Source organism: Pelophylax lessonae (assembly GCF_965119305.1).
Source record: "Pelophylax lessonae genome assembly, chromosome: 13".
NCBI classification, from domain to species: Eukaryota; Metazoa; Chordata; class Amphibia; order Anura; family Ranidae; genus Pelophylax; species Pelophylax lessonae.
The window spans coordinates 68,277,036-68,296,266 of record NC_138780.1 but is presented as its reverse complement, the minus strand read 5'-3'; the positions used below and the strand labels follow the sequence as shown (position 1 = coordinate 68,296,266).

Here is a 19,231-nt window from a genome sequence, read left to right as displayed (position 1 = left end):
AAGGGGTCCTTTGACCTAATCAGTCGTGTCTTCCTAAGGTGGTTTCTGATTTCCATTGAATGAAGACATTGTGCTGCCTTCATTCTGTCCTAAGCCCAAGCATCCCAAGGAAATTACCTTGCAATTCTTTGGCTGTCTTTGGGGCAATTAGGGTTTGCCTGGCTGTTAAAGCGGAGTTCCAGCCTAACCGCACACTCACCTGTCCCACGGTCCAGCGATGCGCCGTCTTCTCCCTCTCTGCTCCGTGGCGCCAGCATCACTGATGTGGGCACCCGGCTGTGACAGTTTGCGGCTTCACAGCCGGGTACGCACTGCGCATGTGCGAGTTGCGCTACGCGTCGTGATTGGCCGGCAATCTTCTGGGACCCCTGACATGTCCCAGAAGATTGCAGGGAGGGAGGGAGAGAGGAGAACTTCCACTCAGGGCGCCGCGGCGCTCCGAGCGGAAGTGGGAGCGGGTACCTGTCAAAACTAGGTACCCGCTCCCCCCCCCCCCCCCCCAAAAATGACATGCCAAATGTGGCATGTCAAGGGGTTAGGACTATTTAAAGCGGAAGTTCCACTTTTGGGTGGAACTCCGCTTTAACTGAGTCTTTAACTGAGTCTTTCAGGAAATCAGACTCTCCTTTTGTCCTCACGGAAGGACCTCGTCTGCTGCAACCATATCCAGATGGATCAGGCAGACGGTGGTATAGGCTTATTCACTTAAGGGTCAGGTTCCACCTTTTCCCTGTGTAGGCGCATTCTGCTAGGGTGCTGATTGCCTCTTGGGCTTTTCACCATCGGGCATCAGTAATACAAGTTTGCAAGGCAGCAACTTGGTCATCTGTGCACACGTTCTCTAAATTCTACAAAGTAGATGTGTTGGCATCCTCGGATGCTTCTTTTGACCGCAAGGTTTTGCAGGCTGCTTCTTAACCACTTCCATACCGCGTCATGTAAAATGACGTCGGCAAAGTGGTTGTGAGGATCCGGGCCACCGTCATATGACGTCGCCCGGATCTCCCCTCTACTGCGCGCCCCCGGCGATCGGGGGTGAGGCTCGTCCCTCGGACATAGCCCATCCCTGATCAAGGTAAACAGCCAAAAGAAATTGGCTGTTTACCACGTGATCGGCTGTGTCCATCACAGCCGATCACATGAGCGGCTCCAGCACGAGCCGCTCGTTCTCTCTGCAATGCGCGCCCCCGGGGGCGCGCAGAGCAGCGATCGGGGACGAGGCTCGTCCCTCGGACAGAGTCGATCCCCGATCTAGGTAAAGAGCCAATGAAATTGGCTCTTTACCACGTGACCGGCTGTGTCCAATCACAGCCGGTCACAAATGTCAACAGAGAACACGGTAACTAGCTGTCACCGTGTTCTCCTCCTCACACACTGATCCTGTGTGAGGAAGAGAGTGTGGTAACAGCTAGTTACCAATTACAGTGCACCCCAAACACACTGATTGCCCCCCCCCCCAATAAAGAGCACCTGTCACTAGCCCATCAAAGTACCCGAGTACTTGTCACCAGCCCATCAGGTACTCTGATGACAGGTACTCGGGTACTCTGATGGGCTGGTGACAGGTACTCGGGTACTCTGATGACAGGTACTCGGGTACTCTGATGACAGGTACTCGGGTACTCTGATGACAGGTACTCGGGTACTCTGATGACAGGTACTCGGGTACTCTGATGACGGGTACTCTGGTGACAGGTACTCGGGTACTCTGATGACGGGTACTCTGATGACGGGTACTCTGATGACAGGTACTCGGGTACTCTGACGGGTACTCGGGTACTCTGATGATGGGTACTCGGGTACTCTGATGATGGGTACTCGGGTACTCTGATGACGGGTACTCTGATGACGGGTACTCTGATGACGGGTACTCGGGTACTCTGAGTACCCGTCAACGGAGAACCCGTCATCAGAGTACCTGAGTATCTGTCACCTACCCATCAGAGTACCCGAGTACCTTCCACCTGCTCATCAGAGTACCTGACGCCTGAAGTACCCGAGTACTTGCCGCCTGCTCATCAGTACCCATCACTACTCATCAGTACCTATCACGTATCAGTACTGATCATCAGTACCCATCAGTACAGTATCACCTATCAGTATCAGTACTACTCATCAGTACTTATCACCTGCCTGTCACCTGCCCATCAGAGTATCCGAGTACCTGTCACCTGCCTATCGGAGTACTCGAGTACCTGCCACTTGCTCATCAGTACCAGAGTACCTGTCACCTGCCCAACAAAGTACCCGAGTACCTATCACCCTTCATACAGCCACCATGTCCAAGTCCAAAAAGGTTTATATACGTCCTCCGTTTAAACCTAAATACCGGTATTATGGAAGCAGATAGCTGCCATAACCCTGGTATTTTTTTAAACGGTGGACGGTTGGCTTTCCGATAACGGTGGTCCCAGCGGCGGATTCGCCGTGGGATCACCCTTCCGGCATGGCGGAAGAGGCGCCCCCCCCCTCCCGCCACGTTCCGGTCCTTTTCCCCGCTTACCGGACCCGCCGGCAGCGGGGAAAACAATCCGGTCCCGGATCCTCACAGACAGGATGTCGAGTGAGGGCAAGCTTGCCCTCACTTGACTCTATGGTCTTGGAGGACCGGAGCTACGGAAAATGTTGTTGCCTAGCAACCGGTTTAAAGGTCCTTTTTTTTTTTTTTTTTTTTTTTTTTTTCATTTTATATAATTTTTTTTTTTTCTATCTTTTAGTGTACTTGTGAGATCTGAGGACTTTTTGACCCCAGATCTCACAAAAAAGAGGTCCTGTCGTGCCTATTTCTATTACGAGGAATGTTTACATTCCTTTTAATAGAAATAAAAATGATCAATTTTTTTTTTTTTGTAAACGGTGTAAAAATAAAAAATAAAATAAATAGTAAAAAAAAAAAAAAATTAAAGCGCCCTGTCCCCGTGAGCTCGCGCGCAGAAGCGAACGCATACAGAAACCTCGCCCACATATGTAAACAGTGTTCAAACCACACATGTGAGGTATCGCCGCGATCGTTGGAGCAAGGGGAATAATTTGAGATCTAGACCTCCTCTGTAACTCAAAGATGGCAACCTGTAGAAATTTTTAAATTGTCGCCTATGGGGATTTTTAAGTACCAAAGTTTGTCGCCATTCCGTGAGCGTGCGCAATTTTGAAACATGACATGTTGGGTATCTATTTACTCGGCGTAACATTATCTTTCACATTATGGAAAAAAATTGGGCGAACTTTACTGGTTTCTTATTTTTTAATTAAAAAAAGTGATTTTTTTCCAAAAAAATTGCGTTTGGAAGACCGCTGCGCAAATACGGTGTGATAAAAAATATTGCAATAATCTCCATTTTATTCTCTAGGGTCTCTGCTAAAAAAAAAATATATAATGTTTGGGGGTTCTAAGCAGTTTTCTAGCAAAACAACTGATTTTAGCTTGTAAACACCAAATGTCAAAAATAGGCCTAGGCAAGTGGCTAGGATGCATGATGGTGCGCCTTGGATGTTGGGCCCCTCTATATGGCTAGGCTGTGAAAAAGTCTCACACATGTGGTATTGCCATACTCAGGAGGAGTGGCAGAATGTATTTTGGGGTGTCATTTTTGCTGTGCACATGCTATGTGTTAGGAATATCCTATACATTGACAACTTTGTGTAAAAAAAAAAAAAAAAAGTTTTCATTTTTTTCCCACATTTTCCAAAAACCTGTGGAAAAAAATATGTTCAAACGACCCATAATGCCTCATAGAATATACGTTGGAGTGTTTGCTTTCCAAAATGGGGTCATTTTGTGGACTTTTCCATTGTATTGGTGCTCTAGGGCCTTGAAAAGTGTGATAGGTAGTAAGAAAGTTTTATGTGTATTTATGCTCCTAGAACGCCTGAAGGTTCTTCTTGGACGTGGAGTATCTTTTTGTGGCCAGGCTGTGTAAAAGTCTCACATATGTGGTATCGCCATACTCGGAAGGAGTAGCAGAATGTATTTTTGGGTGTAATTTTTGCTGTGTACATGCTATGTGTTAGAAATAGCTTATAAATTGACAACTTTGTGGGAAAAAAAAGAAAAAAACATTTTTTTCTTCATTTTCCCAAGAATTGTGGGAAAAAATTACAACTTCAAAAAACCCACCATGCCTCTTACTAAATACCTTGGACTGTCTACTTTACAAAAAGGGGTCATTTGGGCGGTATTTGTACTGTCCTGACATTTCAGGGCCTCAAGAAAGGAGATAGGCCGTCAGTACATCTGGTGTGATCAATTTTCAGTAATTGGTACCATAGCTTCTAGACTCAATAACTTTCACACAGACTAAATAATATACACTAATTTGGGTTAATTTTACCAGAGAAATGTAGCAGTATACATTTTGGCCCAAATGTATGAAGAAAAATTAATTTTTTGCAAAATTTTATAATTGAAACTAAAAAAAAGTTTTTTTTTTTCAAAATTTTTGCTCTTTTTTTGCATATATCACGAAAAAAAAAAACCCCAGTTGTGATCAAATACCACCAAAAGAAAGCTCTATTTGTGTGAAAAAAATGATAAAAATTTTGTTTGGTTACAGTGTAGCATGACTGAGCAATTGTCATTCAAAGTGTGATAGTGCTGAAAGCTGAAAATTGGTCTGGGCAGGAAGGGTGTCTAACTGCTCTGTATGGAAGTAGTTAAAAGAGCATTTTTTTCTCTTTTGAGGGTGTATGTTTCTAGATGTATTACAAAGATGTAAATTATCCAGAACACCAAGTATTTATTATTTCTATTTTTTTTTGTGTGTGATCTTAATCTACTTTTACCATTCACGCTCTGTTTTCACTTGTGTGGTGTTTATGTTGCAATTATGTCAGTTGCTAAGGTTTTAATTTTGCTTCCTTTGATACAGCGTGGAAACCATGAAACCTTATCTGCTACAGACTTGTTGCTAGACCTGTTCATTTATCAACCTAAACTTCAAGTATACGAGGAGGAATGCCATACCTTGTACCAAACAACTGAAGAGTATGTGTTCTTTTTTTTCTTTTTTCCTTGTGTTGGTTTTTTTTTTTCTTTTTTTTTCAGGTTAAGAAAAAGCATAACTCTTAAAATTCAATCAACTCGAAGGATCTTGGTTAAATGGGTAAATTTGTTTTCTCTTTCGTTCACTGACGGACACAGCTTCAAGTTTTCAAACCATTGAGCTTATGCTCTTGCTCTTTAGGAATAAAACTAGGCGGGAACCTTTTTGGTTACGCCCCTGGGGCAGTCCCAAAAGGTATACCATCACTTCCTGCTGTAGGACTTCCCAGTTTTTTTCTGCTTAGTTCAGGAGGCACAAAGAGTTCCCTGGCAGCCCGGGAAGTGGCCGGCATCTTGAGGTGGGCAGAACCTTATGTTCCCGCCCTCTCTGCTGTGCACATTCCGAGGGGGTAAAAAATTGGCAAGCGGACTATCTCAGCCGGCAGACGTTGGATCCGGGAGAATGGTCTCTTCACCTGGAGGTATTTCATCAACTGTGTCTTCGGTGGGGGACCCCTGATGTGGACCTGCTGGCTTCCTGTCTCCACAGGAAGGTGCAGAGGTTCGTGTCAAGGTCTCGGGATCCTCTTGCCGAAGCCACAGACACTCTGGTGGCCCTTTTGGGGTCAGTATCGTCTGGTTTACGCTTTTCCTCTAATTCAACTTCTGTTGAGACTGCTACGCAGAATCGAAGTAGAAGGAATTCGTAATTCTGGTGGCACCAGACTGGCCTCGCCGGTCCTGGTACACAGGCCTGGTAAGGCTGGTAGCAGACGTCCCTTGGAAACTTCCTCTCAGGGAAGATCTTCTGTCTCAGGGACCAATCTTCCAATATTCGTTGCTATTGAAAGCCAGATGCTGAAAGACAGAGGGCTGTCGGGAGTCAGTGATTCCTACGCTGTTGAAGGCTAGGAAATCTACTTCTAGGAAGGTTTATCATCGAATTTGGAAGGCATACATTACTTGGTGTGAGTCACTCCTTTTCTGTGTCTCGCCTGTTGGAGGTTCTACAATTGGGTGTAGATCAACGTTTGGCTCTGGGCACCATCAAGTGCCAAATTTCCGCCTTGGCTAATTTTTTCCAAAGGCCGTTGGCGGCGAAGTCCTTGGTTCGTTCACACTTTGGTGCAGGGAGTTCGCTATCTGGCTCCTCCGGTCCGATCCCTGGTACCTCCGTGGGTTCTAAATTTTGGTTCTGTCGGTGCTTAGAGAAATTCCTCTGCTCTCTGTCGCAGAAGGTGGCTTTTTTTAGTAGCTATTACTTCCGCATGTCGCAGTTGGCTGTGGTGTCCTGTCGGTCACCTTATTTGGTGATTAATAGGAATAAAGTGGAGTTGCGACTCTGTCAGGCATTCCTTCCTAAGGTTGTCTCAGGGCTTCATTTGAATGCGGACATTGTGCTACCGTTCTTATGTCCTAAGCCTAAACATCCTAAAAAAATTGCCTTACATTCCTTAGATGTGATAAGAGGGATTCAGGTTTACCTGGATGGTGACTGAACCGATTAGGAAATCAATCCGAATTTCTCTATCGCTCATTGACAGACGTAGTCCTCGGTGATTCAACACCCTCGGGTTATGCTGCCCTCCACAGGAGTAGGACTAGACAGGAAAGAAAATGCTCTGGCCACACCCTAGGGGCAGTCCCCGAGGGTATATCCTCTCTCTCTCTGCTACAGCAAATCAGTTTTTTCTGTCTAGTCAGGAGTAAGGACCTAGATACCTTGCTGGGATCTTCGGTCCTGGCAGGATTTTTTTTTTTCCTCTTAAAAAGATTTTTAGACAGCTTTTTTTCTCCAGTGTTCCTGTGAGATCTTCAAGCCTAGATGAGATCATTAAGGATGCCACTGGGGGCAAGAGCACTTTCTTGCCAATGGCTGGTAAAGCTAAGGGACCTCGTAACAAGCGAGGACCTTTCTTTACCGCCCATAAAGGGTTCGTACGCCCGGCTGGAACAAGCGGGAAAGGCAAGGCTCCTCCAGGAGGGTACAAGAAGGGCTGGTCGGACAAACAAAAGACCGACTCAGCCAAACCTGAAGCAAAGGATTACACAGCCTGAAGGTGCGCCCCCACCCGGTTTGAGGGTGGGGGGACGTCTTCACCGGTATTCAGGGCATTAGATCGAGCATCGATCACTGCTACCGGTGCGATTCTTCCCTTCCAACATTTAAGTACTACAGGGAGCGGCAGTTACCGTTCCCTGAACAGATCTTTTTCTTTACCTTTTCCAAAGATTAGTCTCAGTTCCCCACAAGAATCGGATCCGGTTGACCAGACAGACCAAGAAGCCTCTAGCCAGGTGACTTCGGTCCCTGAGGTTCAACCAGGAGAGATCACCGTTCCTGACAGGAATCAGGTGTCTGATAAATGTGTGGGAACAGAGAACGAGCAGACTTTGTCGGATGGTCGGGGCCAGATAGCTCTAGGGCCGCCTGGTTCAGATCCAGTCAGCGCCAGTGGTCCTAGAAATTCTAGGCTGGCCTTGTCAAGCCGGTCTGGCCGACTTGGACATGCTAGTCGCGGACGTTCCTTGGGAACTTCGTCTCAGGGAGTGTCTGCGGTCTCAAGGACCAATCTTCCATCGTGCTTTACAGTCGCTGGTTTTAATGGCCTGGCCATTGAGACCCAGCTACTGAAGGACAGAGGGTTGTCAGCTTCAGTTATTCCTACCCTTATTAAAGCAAGGAAAGCGACTTCCAGCAAGGTCTATTATCGCACATGGAAGACTTATATCGCGTGGTGCGAATCTTTAGGGATTCCTCCACGTACCTATTCAGTGACTCGAATATTGGCCTTTCTGCAAAAAGGAGTTGAGCAGAAACTAGCCTTGAGCACCAGCAAAGGTCAAGTTTCAGCATTAGCTATCTTCTTTCAGAAACCTTTAGCTACCAAGTCCTTGGTGCGGAATTTCATCCAGGGGGTGCGGCACCTGGCTCCACCAGTCCGCGCGCCCTTACCGCCCTGGGATCTTAATTTGGTTTTGTCGGTTCTACAGAAACCTCCCTTTGAAAACATCAGGGAGATTCCCTTGCTTACTTTATCCCAGAAGGTAGCCTTCTTGGTGGCTATCACTTCTGCACGCAGGGTGTCAGAACTGGCTGCATTATCATGCCAGTCCCCATACTTAGTGATTCATAGGGATAAGGTAGTGCTTCATCCTAAGCCATCCTTTCTTCCAAAGGTGGTTTCAGATTTTCATCTGAATGAAGATATTGTACTACCTTCCTTGTGTCCTCAGCCAAATCATCATCGGGAACATGCGTTGCATTCCTTGGATGTGGTTCGGGCAATCAGGGTATACCTGAAGGAATCGTTCCGTAAGACGGATTCACTTTTTGTGATCCCGGATGGCCCCAGAAAGGGGTTGCCTGCATCTGCCGCGACTATCTCCAAATGGATCAGACAGACGGTGGTACAGGCTTATTCTATTAAGGGTCGGAGTCCTCCGTTCCCTGTTAGGGCGCACTCCACTCGAGCGCTCAGTACTTCCTGGGCCTTCCGCCATCCGGCGTCAGTGGTCCAGGTATGTAAGGCGGCCACCTGGTCGTCGGTACATACCTTTACAAAATTTTATAAGATTGATGTGATGGCATCGGCGGATGCCTCATTTGGCCGCAAGGTTTTGCAGGCTGCAATTTGAGGAGACCGGTGGTCTACCTCGAGGGTTTTTTTCTGTTGAAAAATTTCTGTTGAGTCTCATCACTGAGGATGAGCATTGTAAACTTCTAGTTGGCACCGGTTGGGCCTTCTAGATTGGGATTTGATTTCCATTTTCCCACCCCTCATTTGTGGTACTGCTTTGGGACGTCCCGAGGGTGTTGAATCACCGAGGACTACGTCTGTCAATGAGCGATAGAGAAAAATGGATTTTTGTAAAATCTTACCGTAAAATCCTTTTCTCTTAGCTCATTGACAGACGTAGTACCCGCCCCTCTGTTTTGGAGTTGGGTTGGGTTAAATTCTCTAGACACTGCTTTGTGACATAACTGATTTGCTGTAGCAGAGAGAGAGAGGATATACCCTCAGGGACTGCCCCTAGGGTGTGGCTAGAGCATTTTCTTTCCTGTCTAGTCCTACTCCTGTGGAGGGCAGCATAACCCGAGGGTGTTGAATCACCGAGGACTACGTCTGTCAATGAGCTAAGAGAAAAGGATTTTACGGTAAGATTTTACAAAAATCCATTTTTCTCTATCGCTCATTGACAGACGTAGTCTTCTTGATTCTCAAGAGCTGGGTTATGTTGTCTCCGCAGGAGTAGGACTAGGCAGAAAGACAAAACGTTCTGGCTCCACCTTAGGGGCAGTCCCTGAGGGTATATCCTCCCTCTCTCTGCTACAGGGAATCAGTTTTTTTCTGTCTAGTCAGGAGTAAGGACCTAAGTTCCTTGCTGGGATCTTTTTGGTCCTGGCAAGATTTTTTCTTTAGAAAAAATATTTTTTAGGTAGTTTTTCTCCAGTGTTTTTTTCCTGTGAGATCTTCAAGCAAGAACGCCGGACTGGGCGACACTAGTGGTCACCCCAGCCGGCCTACGAGCGCGCGCAGACCATTGCATTGCGCTTGGTCGGCCGCGACACATTCAAGTAAGTATGCGGGGCCGGGCGACGGGCTGGATGTTGAGATCCAGTGGTCACCCCGGTTTCTGCCTACGAGCGCGTGCAGACCAGAGCTCCGCGCTGGGTCGGCCGCGACTGAGTCCCAGTGGAGGGACTGACCTTGCGAGTTAAAAGTCTCGCTTGGACGCCAGGAACCAGAGAGTCGAGGCGTCCGGAGTGGTCCACAACCCCCCACCCCGGTGGAGAGGGTATTGTGAAGAGAGGGTGCCTGTCGGTTCGGTATGGTGAGTAAACGTTCCCTTTTTTCTTTCCTCGTTATGAGGCAGTATGAATTATGGGCCCCTCCATACATGGTCAGTATTTATCTGACACTAAAAGTCCCCCTAGTAAATACAGTATGTGTTTGTGGGAAGTGGACTTGGTTTGAGAGCTAACACTCTACCCAGCAGACTGTAGCATTACAGCAGACATAGGAGGTATAATCCTACCTTATTTGTAGTGTATCTCCTGTAGATCAATAAATCGCCACTCAGCAGAGATGCAGGTGGATGTGCTGGGGAAAAACTATTTCGGCGGTCCGCCGCCATTTTGCCGTAGACCAGGTGCATGTATGTCCTCAGGTCACGCCGGCCGCCATGTTTTTGGAGTCTAATGTCTCCTGTATGGGGGCGGCCATGTTTCATGAGCCCAGCTACCTTGTGGAGAGCTGGGAACGCCGGAAGGCGTACACAGGGGGCGGAGCCACGTCCTTCTACCCGGGAAAAAGCAACAGCTCCTTCCAGTCTGTAAAAGACAGACGCTGACTGCAGGTGGTGGGAAACTTCACTGCATCGGTTGGTGAGCCTTGGGGGTCCCTCTCTCTCTCTGTGGGGATCGAGAAGCAGGTACTCTGAGGGGCGCTATTGCGCTAGGGGGAGACACATAAAAAAAAAAAAAAAAAAGTTTTTTTGTGTTTTCTGGCAAAGGTGTCCTGAATTAACATGGACCCTGCCACTCATGTATCTCCTCCGGATCCCCTCGAGGGGTCTGCAGGATCCTCCAGCACCCCACTGACGATTGAATCATTGTCAGCTATTATGGAAACTTTTGTGTCCCGGGTGGAAGTGGCTTGTCAGGGACAGGGCGCAAGAAAGCGACCCCCGCCTAACCCTTTATTATCTGAAACCTCGGATTCAGACTCTGAGCCTATTTCTGCAGTTGCAGGTACTTCATCTGGGATTGGTGTCTCGTGTACTGTCTCTTCAGACAGTGAGGAGGATGTTTCGGCATCAGCCATAGCCAAAGAGGAAGCGTTGGTAAACGCACTCATTGTATCTGTTCAAGAAACCTTAAGATTACAGGGTATTCCGTCAGAAATAGCTGAAACTGAAATCCCTTTTGGGACTAAAAAACGCATCAAAGTGGCGAAGGTTTTTCCATTGCCCAAATGTTTTGGCAATCCAATCAAAGAAGAATGGAGTCTGCCAAAACGCACTTCTACTATTTCTAAACGCATTAACAGGCGTTATCCGTTTGAGGAAACCCTCATTAAGAAATGGACAGAACCACCTGTGGTGGATTCACCAATTGCTAGATTGAATAAAGCCATGGTTATTCCTCTAGAAGACGCTCCGTCTTTTAAAGATCCAGTGGATCGCAAGATAGAAGCTATATCTCGCACCATGTTTACCTTGATTGGATCCGCTTTCAGACCAATAATTGCTATTGGTCTGGTTTCGCAGGCTGTAACTGAATGGACCAAGTGGTTACGCCGGGACTTAGAAGAGGTCCCTCAGGCGGTATCAGATTTGTTGGAACAAATGATACAGGGGTTACAGTTTGTGTGTGATGCGGCGTTAGACGCCACTCCATTATTGGCGCGAGCATCTGTCTCAGCGGTGGTTCTCAGGCGTACACTGTGGCTAAAAGGTTGGTTAGCCGACCAAGGTTCCAAAAAAGCATTGGCTAATATCCCCTTTTTAGGAGAGCGTCTATTTGGAGCCAACTTAGATGAGATCATTAAGGATCTCACGGGTGGAAAGAGCACCTTTTTACCGCAAAATGTTAAAGGTAAAGGAACTCGTCAAAAACGAGGGCCTTCTTTTTCTGCTCACAAGAGGTTTTTTCGTCCCGCGGGTGAAAAAATTAAGTCCTCCAAAGCTCCTTCAGGAGACTTCAGGGGACGTTGGTCGGGCAAGCAAAAGCCCGCCCCCTCCAGACCTGAAGATAAATCGTCCAAAGCCTGAAGGTGCGCCCCCACCCATAACTGGGGTGGGGGGACGTCTTCGCCGGTTCCCGGATCCATGGCTTTCCAGAATCCCGGACAAGTGGGTTTGCAAAGTCATAAGGTCAGGGTACAAGATCGAGTTTCGATCTCTCCCACCGGCGCGATTCTTCCCTTCCAATATTCGACTATCCCCGGATCGTTTAGAAGATCTGCGGAGAGCAGTCACGGATTTACTACAACAAGGAGTGGTAGTCCACGTTCCTTGGACAGAACGTTTTCAGGGGTTTTATTCAAACCTATTTACAATACCCAGGAAAGAGGGCAAAGTGCGTCCAATTCTGGACTTAAGGGCACTCAATTTTTTTGTCAACATAAGAAAATTCAGAATGGAGTCTATTCGCACAGTAGCAGCCTTCCTGCATACAGGGGATGACCTAGCGTCCATAGACATCAAGGACGCATATCTTCACATTCCCATTTTCGCAGGACATCAGCGGTTTCTACGCTTTTCCGTAGAAGAGAACCATTATCAGTTTGTGGCGTTACCTTTCGGTCTCGCCACGGCTCCTCGGGTCTTCACGAAGGTGTTGGCCCCAATGTTGGCACTACTGCGCCAAAGAGGCATATCGATTCTAGGTTACCTAGACGATCTTCTGCTTCATGCAGAGTCTCCTCAGATCTTGCTACAAAACATAGAAATTACTATGATTTCTTTACAGGAATTCGGGTGGCTGGTGAACCAGCAAAAGTCATTTCTGGTTCCCACCCAGAGGCTCGAATATCTGGGTCTAATTCTAGACACAGTCAGGACAAGAGTTTTCCTTCCGGTAGGGAAACTCCGAAAGATTCAATCAGCAGTCCAGTTGTTACTATCCAACAGCTGGTCTTCCCTTCGGACTTGCATGAGGGTTCTGGGGTTGATGGTGGCTTCCTTCGAAGCAGTCCCATTTGCCCAGTCCCATACCCGAATTCTTCAGCAAGAGATTCTTCTCAGATGGAATCGGAATCCGGAATCCCTGGACAATCAGATCCGATTGAGCAAACAGACCAGAGAGTCTCTGGTCTGGTGGCTTCAGTCTCCGATGCTCAGCCAGGGAAAGTCATTTCTGCCAATATATTGGACGATAGTGACCACGGATGCCAGCCTATCCGGATGGGGAGGAATTCTCGGTCAGTTATCTGTCCAGGGACTTTGGTCCCCGGAAGAATCCAGGTTGCCGATAAATGTATTGGAACTGAGAGCGATCAGACTTTGTCTGATTCACTGGACCGAGCAGCTCCAGGGCAGCCCGGTTCAGATCCAGTCGGACAATGCCATGGCCGTGGCTTATGTCAATCACCAGGGGGGCACCAAGAGTGTCCGAGCGGCCAAAGAAGTGGCTTGCATTCTTCGCTGGGCGGAACGATTTGTTCCAGCGATCTCTGCGGTGTTCATTCCGGGGGTGGAGAATTGGCAGGCAGATTATCTCAGCCGTCAGACTCTGGATCAGGGGGAATGGTCCCTCCATCCAGACGTTTTCCACCAGTTGTGCCTACGGTGGGGCACCCCGGATGTGGATCTGTTGGCATCACGATTCAACAGGAAAGTTCAGAGATTCGTGGCTCGCTCCCGCGATCCTCTAGCAGAGACCGCAGACGCACTGATCGCCCCGTGGGGGCAATACCAGCTTATGTATGCATTCCCTCCTCTCGCGTTACTGCCAAGACTTCTTCGCAGGATAGAGGAGGAAGGAATTCCAGTAATTCTGGTAGCTCCGGACTGGCCTCGTCGAGCTTGGTACGCCGACGTGGTCAGACTGGTGGCGGACGTCCCGTGGAGACTTCCTCTCAGGGAGGACCTACTGTCTCAGGGACCGATCTTCCATCCTGCTTTACGATCGTTGGCTTTAACGGCCTGGCTATTGAGACCCAGGTGCTGAAGGACAAGGGATTGTCAGCTTCAGTTATTCCTACTCTAGTTGAAGCAAGGAAAGCGACTTCCAGAAAGATTTATCATCGCACATGGAAGTCCTACATTGCATGGTGTGAACCTTTGGGGTTCCGTCCACGTCTTATTCGGTTAGTCGAATATTAGCTTTTCTGCAACATGGGGTTGAGCAGAAACTGGCCTTGAGCACTATCAAGGGTCAGGTCTCAGCATTAGCTATCTTCTTTCAGAAGCCTTTGGCTACTCATTCCTTGGTGCGGAATTTCATCCAGGGGGTGCGACATCTGGCTCCGCCAGTGCGCGCGCCGTTACCACCCTGGGATCTTAATTTAGTATTGTCGGTTCTTCAGAAACCTCCCTTTGAAGATATTAGGGAGATTCCTCTACCTACGTTGTCCCAGAAGGTGGCCTTCTTGGTGGCTATCACTTCTGCACGCAGGGTGTCAGAACTGGCCGCTTTATCTTGTCGTTCCCCATATCTGGTGGTTCATAGAGATAAGGTGGTTCTTCGTCCGAATCCATCCTTCCTACCAAAAGTGGTTTCAGAATTTCATCTGAATGAAGAAATTGTATTACCTTCCCTGTGTCCTAAGCCCAGTCATCCTCGGGAGTTTGCTTTACACTCCTTGGATGTGGTCCGGGCGATCAGGGTATACTTGAAAACGACAGACTCGTTTCGCAAGACGGATTCACTTTTTTTTGATCCCGGATGGATCCAAAAAGGGGTTGCCTGCATCTGCCGCGACCATTTCCAGATGGATCAGACAGACGGTGGTACAGGCTTATTCTATTATGGGTCGGGAGCCCCCGTTCCCTGTTAAGGCGCACTCCACTCGGGTGCTTAGTGCGTCATGGGCCTTTCGCCATCAGGCGTCAGTAGTCCAGGTGTGCAAGGCGGCTACCTGGTCGTCGGTGCATACCTTTACAAAACATTATAAAGTTGATGTAATGGTATCATCTGATGCCGTGTTTGGCCGCAAGGTTTTGCAGGCCGCCATTTGAGGAGACCAGTGGTCTGCCTCGAGGGTTTTTTTCCGTTGGAAATTTTTCTTTTGAGTCTCATTCTTTGTTTATAATGAGCCTTTAAAACTTCTAGTTTGGCACCGGTTGGGCCTTCTAGATTGGATTTGATTTTTGTCAATCCCACCCCTCATTTGTGGCACTGCTTCTGGATGTCCCAGCTCTTGAGAATCAAGAAGACTACGTCTGTCAATGAGCGATAGAGAAAAATGGATTTTTGTAAGATCTTACCGTAAAATCCTTTTCTCTTAAGCTCATTGACAGACGTAGTACCCGCCCCTCTATCATTGAGTTGGGTTGGGTTAAATTCTCTGTTACTGCTTTAGAACATGATTCCCTGTAGCAGAGAGAGGGAGGATATACCCTCAGGGACTGCCCCTAAGGTGGAGCCAGAACGTTTTGTCTTTCTGCCTAGTCCTACTCCTGCGGAGACAACATAACCCAGCTCTTGAGAATCAAGAAGACTACGTCTGTCAATGAGCTTAAGAGAAAAGGATTTTACGGTAAGATCTTACAAAAATCCATTTATTTGTTCTTATTTGGACCTCGTAAGGGGCAGGCCGCATCTGCTGCGACCATTTCCAAGTGGATCAGGCAGGCAGTAGTGCAGGCCTACTCCATTAAGGGTCAGGTTCCACCTTTCCCCGTTAAAGCGCATTTTACGAGGGTGCCTTCCGTAATCAGGCATCAGTGGTTCAGGTGTGCAAGGCGGCTACTTGGTTGTTTGTACACACATTCACATTTTATAAAGTGGATGTACTTGCATCTTCGGATGCGGCGTTTGGGCGCAAAGTTTGCAGGCTGCGGTTGCGAGGGCTTCCGCTTCTTGTGGGTAAAACTTTTTTCTGGTGGTGAGCTCCAGTTGTTCCTAGTTGGGTTCCTGTTACCTGGTTGGCTATGTTTAGCCTTGTTGGGAATTCTGTGTTTGCTGTGTTTTTTTTCCCCACCCCTCCATGTTGCACTGCTTTGGGGCATCCCAATGGTCTGAAGACTTGAAGCTGTGTCCGTCAGTGAACGAAAGAAAACTGGATTTTTGTCTTACCGTAAAATCCTTTTCTTTGAGGTTCACTGACAGTCACAGCGCCTGTCCCTCTTTTGAGGTTGGGTTATTTGTTGTTCTGACACTGCTTGTCACAAACTGGAAGTCCTACAGTAGGAAGTGATGTCTGGGACTGCCCCAGGGGCGTAACAAAAAAGGTTTACGCATATTCCTACTTCTAGAGAGCAAGAGCATAAGCCCAATGGTCTGGAGACTTGAAGCTGTGTCGGTCAATGAACCTCAGAGAAAAGGATTTTACGGTACGAAAAAATTCGTGTTTTTTTTTTTTTTTGTGTTTTTTTTTTGTGTGTGAATGCATTTCGAAATTTGAATGCTCTTTACTAATGGCAGTCTGAGGGCTACATTTTTATTTTTTTAAATAATGTGTTTATATTTGCACAACTCTCACATAATAGTACAATCTATTGAAAGAAACCATGCTTTTAAAAAAAAAAAAAAAACATTTTTAGCAAGTGTGTACATTAGCCATGCTTAACAAAATTTTTTTTTTCCTTTAAGAAAATTAGGGTAATTTTGGTTGTTAAATCTTACTAGGTTGAAGTTGTATACAGATATGGAAGATAAGCCTCTTATTGAAGTTAGCAGTTTGCTGTGGGAAGCTATGAGGATGTGCTCGCAAAATGAGGTACCAAATATGTTATCTTGATGTGTTTACTTTCATTCTGGGAGTTTAGATCAAATGGTTAAATATTTGCTTTACTTCTGATAGCTAAAGCTCTTTGGCGCGACACTTAATAATCTGAAGTCTATGTACTCCAAGAAAAGCAAGATTTTGGCACGTGAAGCAAAAGTGTCTATTTACAGCAAACTGCTTCATAAAGCTCAGGTAAATGTATTTTTTATAAATTAATTTTCTCCTCATTGTGTATGTATGAGTGTCTATTTGCCTGGCGATCTTTTTATATTTCTGAACCCACCTATTGTAGGTTCCTTAATTTCTCTCACTGTGTGTGTGATTGAAACTGAACATGTCATCACTTGCTAAAATCTGACTTTGTTAGGTTGCACAAAGTGTAATTGTATTAGAATAGATTTATTTTTATTTATTTTTAACTTTAAGCAAGCTACTTTTATTGGAGAGCCTTAGCATTTCGAAGATCTTATTGCCTAGGCCGTTTCTTTACCCTTTGCAGCCTGACCATCTGTTTCATTTTTACAAATACAGAATTTAAGTGGTTGTAAACCTCAGACCTGAAATTTGAACAAAGCACATATTTCTATAGTGTTTAGTTGCTTTTCTCCGTGCCGTAGTTCTACGTGCCATTTCTCTCTGCTGTCTAGTTCCTCTTTTATCAGCATGAGTCACTTCTGATAAGCTTTCCTGACACCAAGAGCTAAAAAGGTAAGGGGAGGGAACTCCAGCGCACAACCTGTGATTGACAGCCTCACCTCTGTTCCTGTGTGCTGTTTTAGGGGGTGTGTCCCTTCCCTCCGATCAGATTTTAGAGCTCTTGTTTAGTGTGGAACTGCAACTTTCTACCCCCTGCTTTGTGAGTCCATAAAAACTCATTTTAATCTGAGTTTTACAAGGTTGTACAGGACAAATGGCTGCAAATTAACAGGTACAATGTATGTAGGAGGAATTTTCACCTCTGTGCATCACCTGAGGCTTTTCACTTCACTGGGTATGGATAAGGGTTTACAACCACTTTAAATTTACATTGTGGACTTGAAAATGTCCTTGCGTTCTGGGTACATCTGGCCTTCTCCTTTTGCTCCATCTCCTCGTCATCAGAGGACTAGGGTGATATAGAGGGAATCTTTCCTATTTTTATGGCTGCTCTGCAAGCAAATGGGCCCTTCTATGACTTTTTCTAACCATCAATATGAGAATTATTCTCATAACAGCACTTCACTACTAAAGACTTTTTTTGCACAGAGAATTTATAAGTGTTAATATTTATGGTTTAACATTTGTTCATTTGCACATACTTTGGGCACTTTATATACTATATAGTGCACAATATTGCTTACTTTGCACAATATAATTTATTAGCACCATAGATGATTGCACAGTTAAAGGATCATATTGCACATATGCACTATTGATTTGGCACAGCACTACCTAAATTTTAATAGATGTGATTCTAATATATGAATTAATATATTGATTTTTGGTAACAGCATAGTATTTAATTTTAACTGATTCAATTCACAAAGTTTGAAATATGAACTAATCTGCTGGATACTATTATTGTTTTTTTATTGTTACACAGAATGTGATTGCACAGATGCTCTTTGAATGATCACGTATAATTTAATCTGTATCAGATGCGATTCTGTCAAAATTTACGGAATTAGTCTGTACCCAATATTTGTTTGGACCTAGAAAATCCATCGCATACATATATACTTTAAAGGAGACTGGTTTAAAAATACCCAGGAGCGCAGTACATCTAAAATTTTTATATTGGCTAATTAATTCTGTTTTAGGTAACAGTCTAGTACTTGCAGCACCCTAGATATATATAGAAATAACTTTACTGTGGTAGCGTGATGATCAATACACCCCCCTTGGTCCAGCACTTTACATAGTAGTTAGTTAATCTGGTTGAAAAAAAGACACAAGTCCATCTATTTCAACCAATAAAAGGGGGAAAAGAAAAAAAAAAAATTACAATCCTATATTCACAATCCAATACCCACAGTTGATCCAGAGGAAGGCAAAAACCCAGCAAAGCATGATCCCTTTTGCTCCAGCAGGGGAAAAAATTCCTTCTTAATCGCCCAAGAGGCAGTCAGATATTCCCTGGATCAACTTTAACTAGAAATTTTAGTATCAAGTTTTATTATGTACATTTAGGAAAGAATCCCAAGTGTTTGCTTTAAAAAAAAAAAAAAAAAAAAAAAAAAAGAAAATCTACTGAGCTTGACAGAACCAGCTTTTGAGGGAGTCTATTCCACATTTGCACAGCTCTTACTGTTAAATAGTTAGGTTGAAAAAAAGACAATTCCATCTAGTTCAACCAATAAAAAAAAAAAAAAAATGGTATACAATCCTGTATACGCAGTCCGATATCCACAGTTGATCCAGAGGAAGGTGAAAAACCCCAGCAAAGCATGATCCATTTCTTCCTGATTCCCTGAGAGGTAATCAAATATTCACTGGAACAACTTTACCTATAAATGTTAGTACCCAGTTATAATATGTACATTTAATAAAGAATCCAGGCCTTTTTTATAGCAATCTACTAAGCTGGCCAGAACCACCTTTTGAGGGAGTCTATTCCACATTTTTACAGCTCTTAGTGTGAAGGTTCTGTATTTGGAGAATAAATCTCCTTTTCACTTTCGTACATTGATGGACACAGGAGTAAGACACTAGGCAGAAAAAACTTCTGGCTACACCCATGGGCAGTCCAGGGGGTATACTCCCTCTTCCTACTATAGACACTGTTTGTTTGTTTTTCTTCTGCCAGGAGCAAGGACCAAGTTCCTTGCTGTGATCTATGGTCCTGGCAATATTTTTTTAGATAGAAAATGTT

At 45.7% G+C, this 19,231-nt stretch overlaps 1 protein-coding gene across 1 annotated transcript in view; it reads left to right on the top strand.

Moving 5' to 3' along the window:
* The window catches only part of KNL1 (kinetochore scaffold 1), a 437,074-nt gene that overhangs the window by 268,326 nt on the left and 149,517 nt on the right, over nt 1-19,231 (top strand). Inside the window, exons 15-17 of the mRNA XM_082274949.1 lie at nt 4,869-4,984; nt 16,281-16,371; nt 16,456-16,572. Coding sequence (XP_082131075.1) covers nt 4,869-4,984; nt 16,281-16,371; nt 16,456-16,572 — 324 coding nt within the window. The remainder of the gene's footprint in view (nt 1-4,868; nt 4,985-16,280; nt 16,372-16,455; nt 16,573-19,231) is intronic.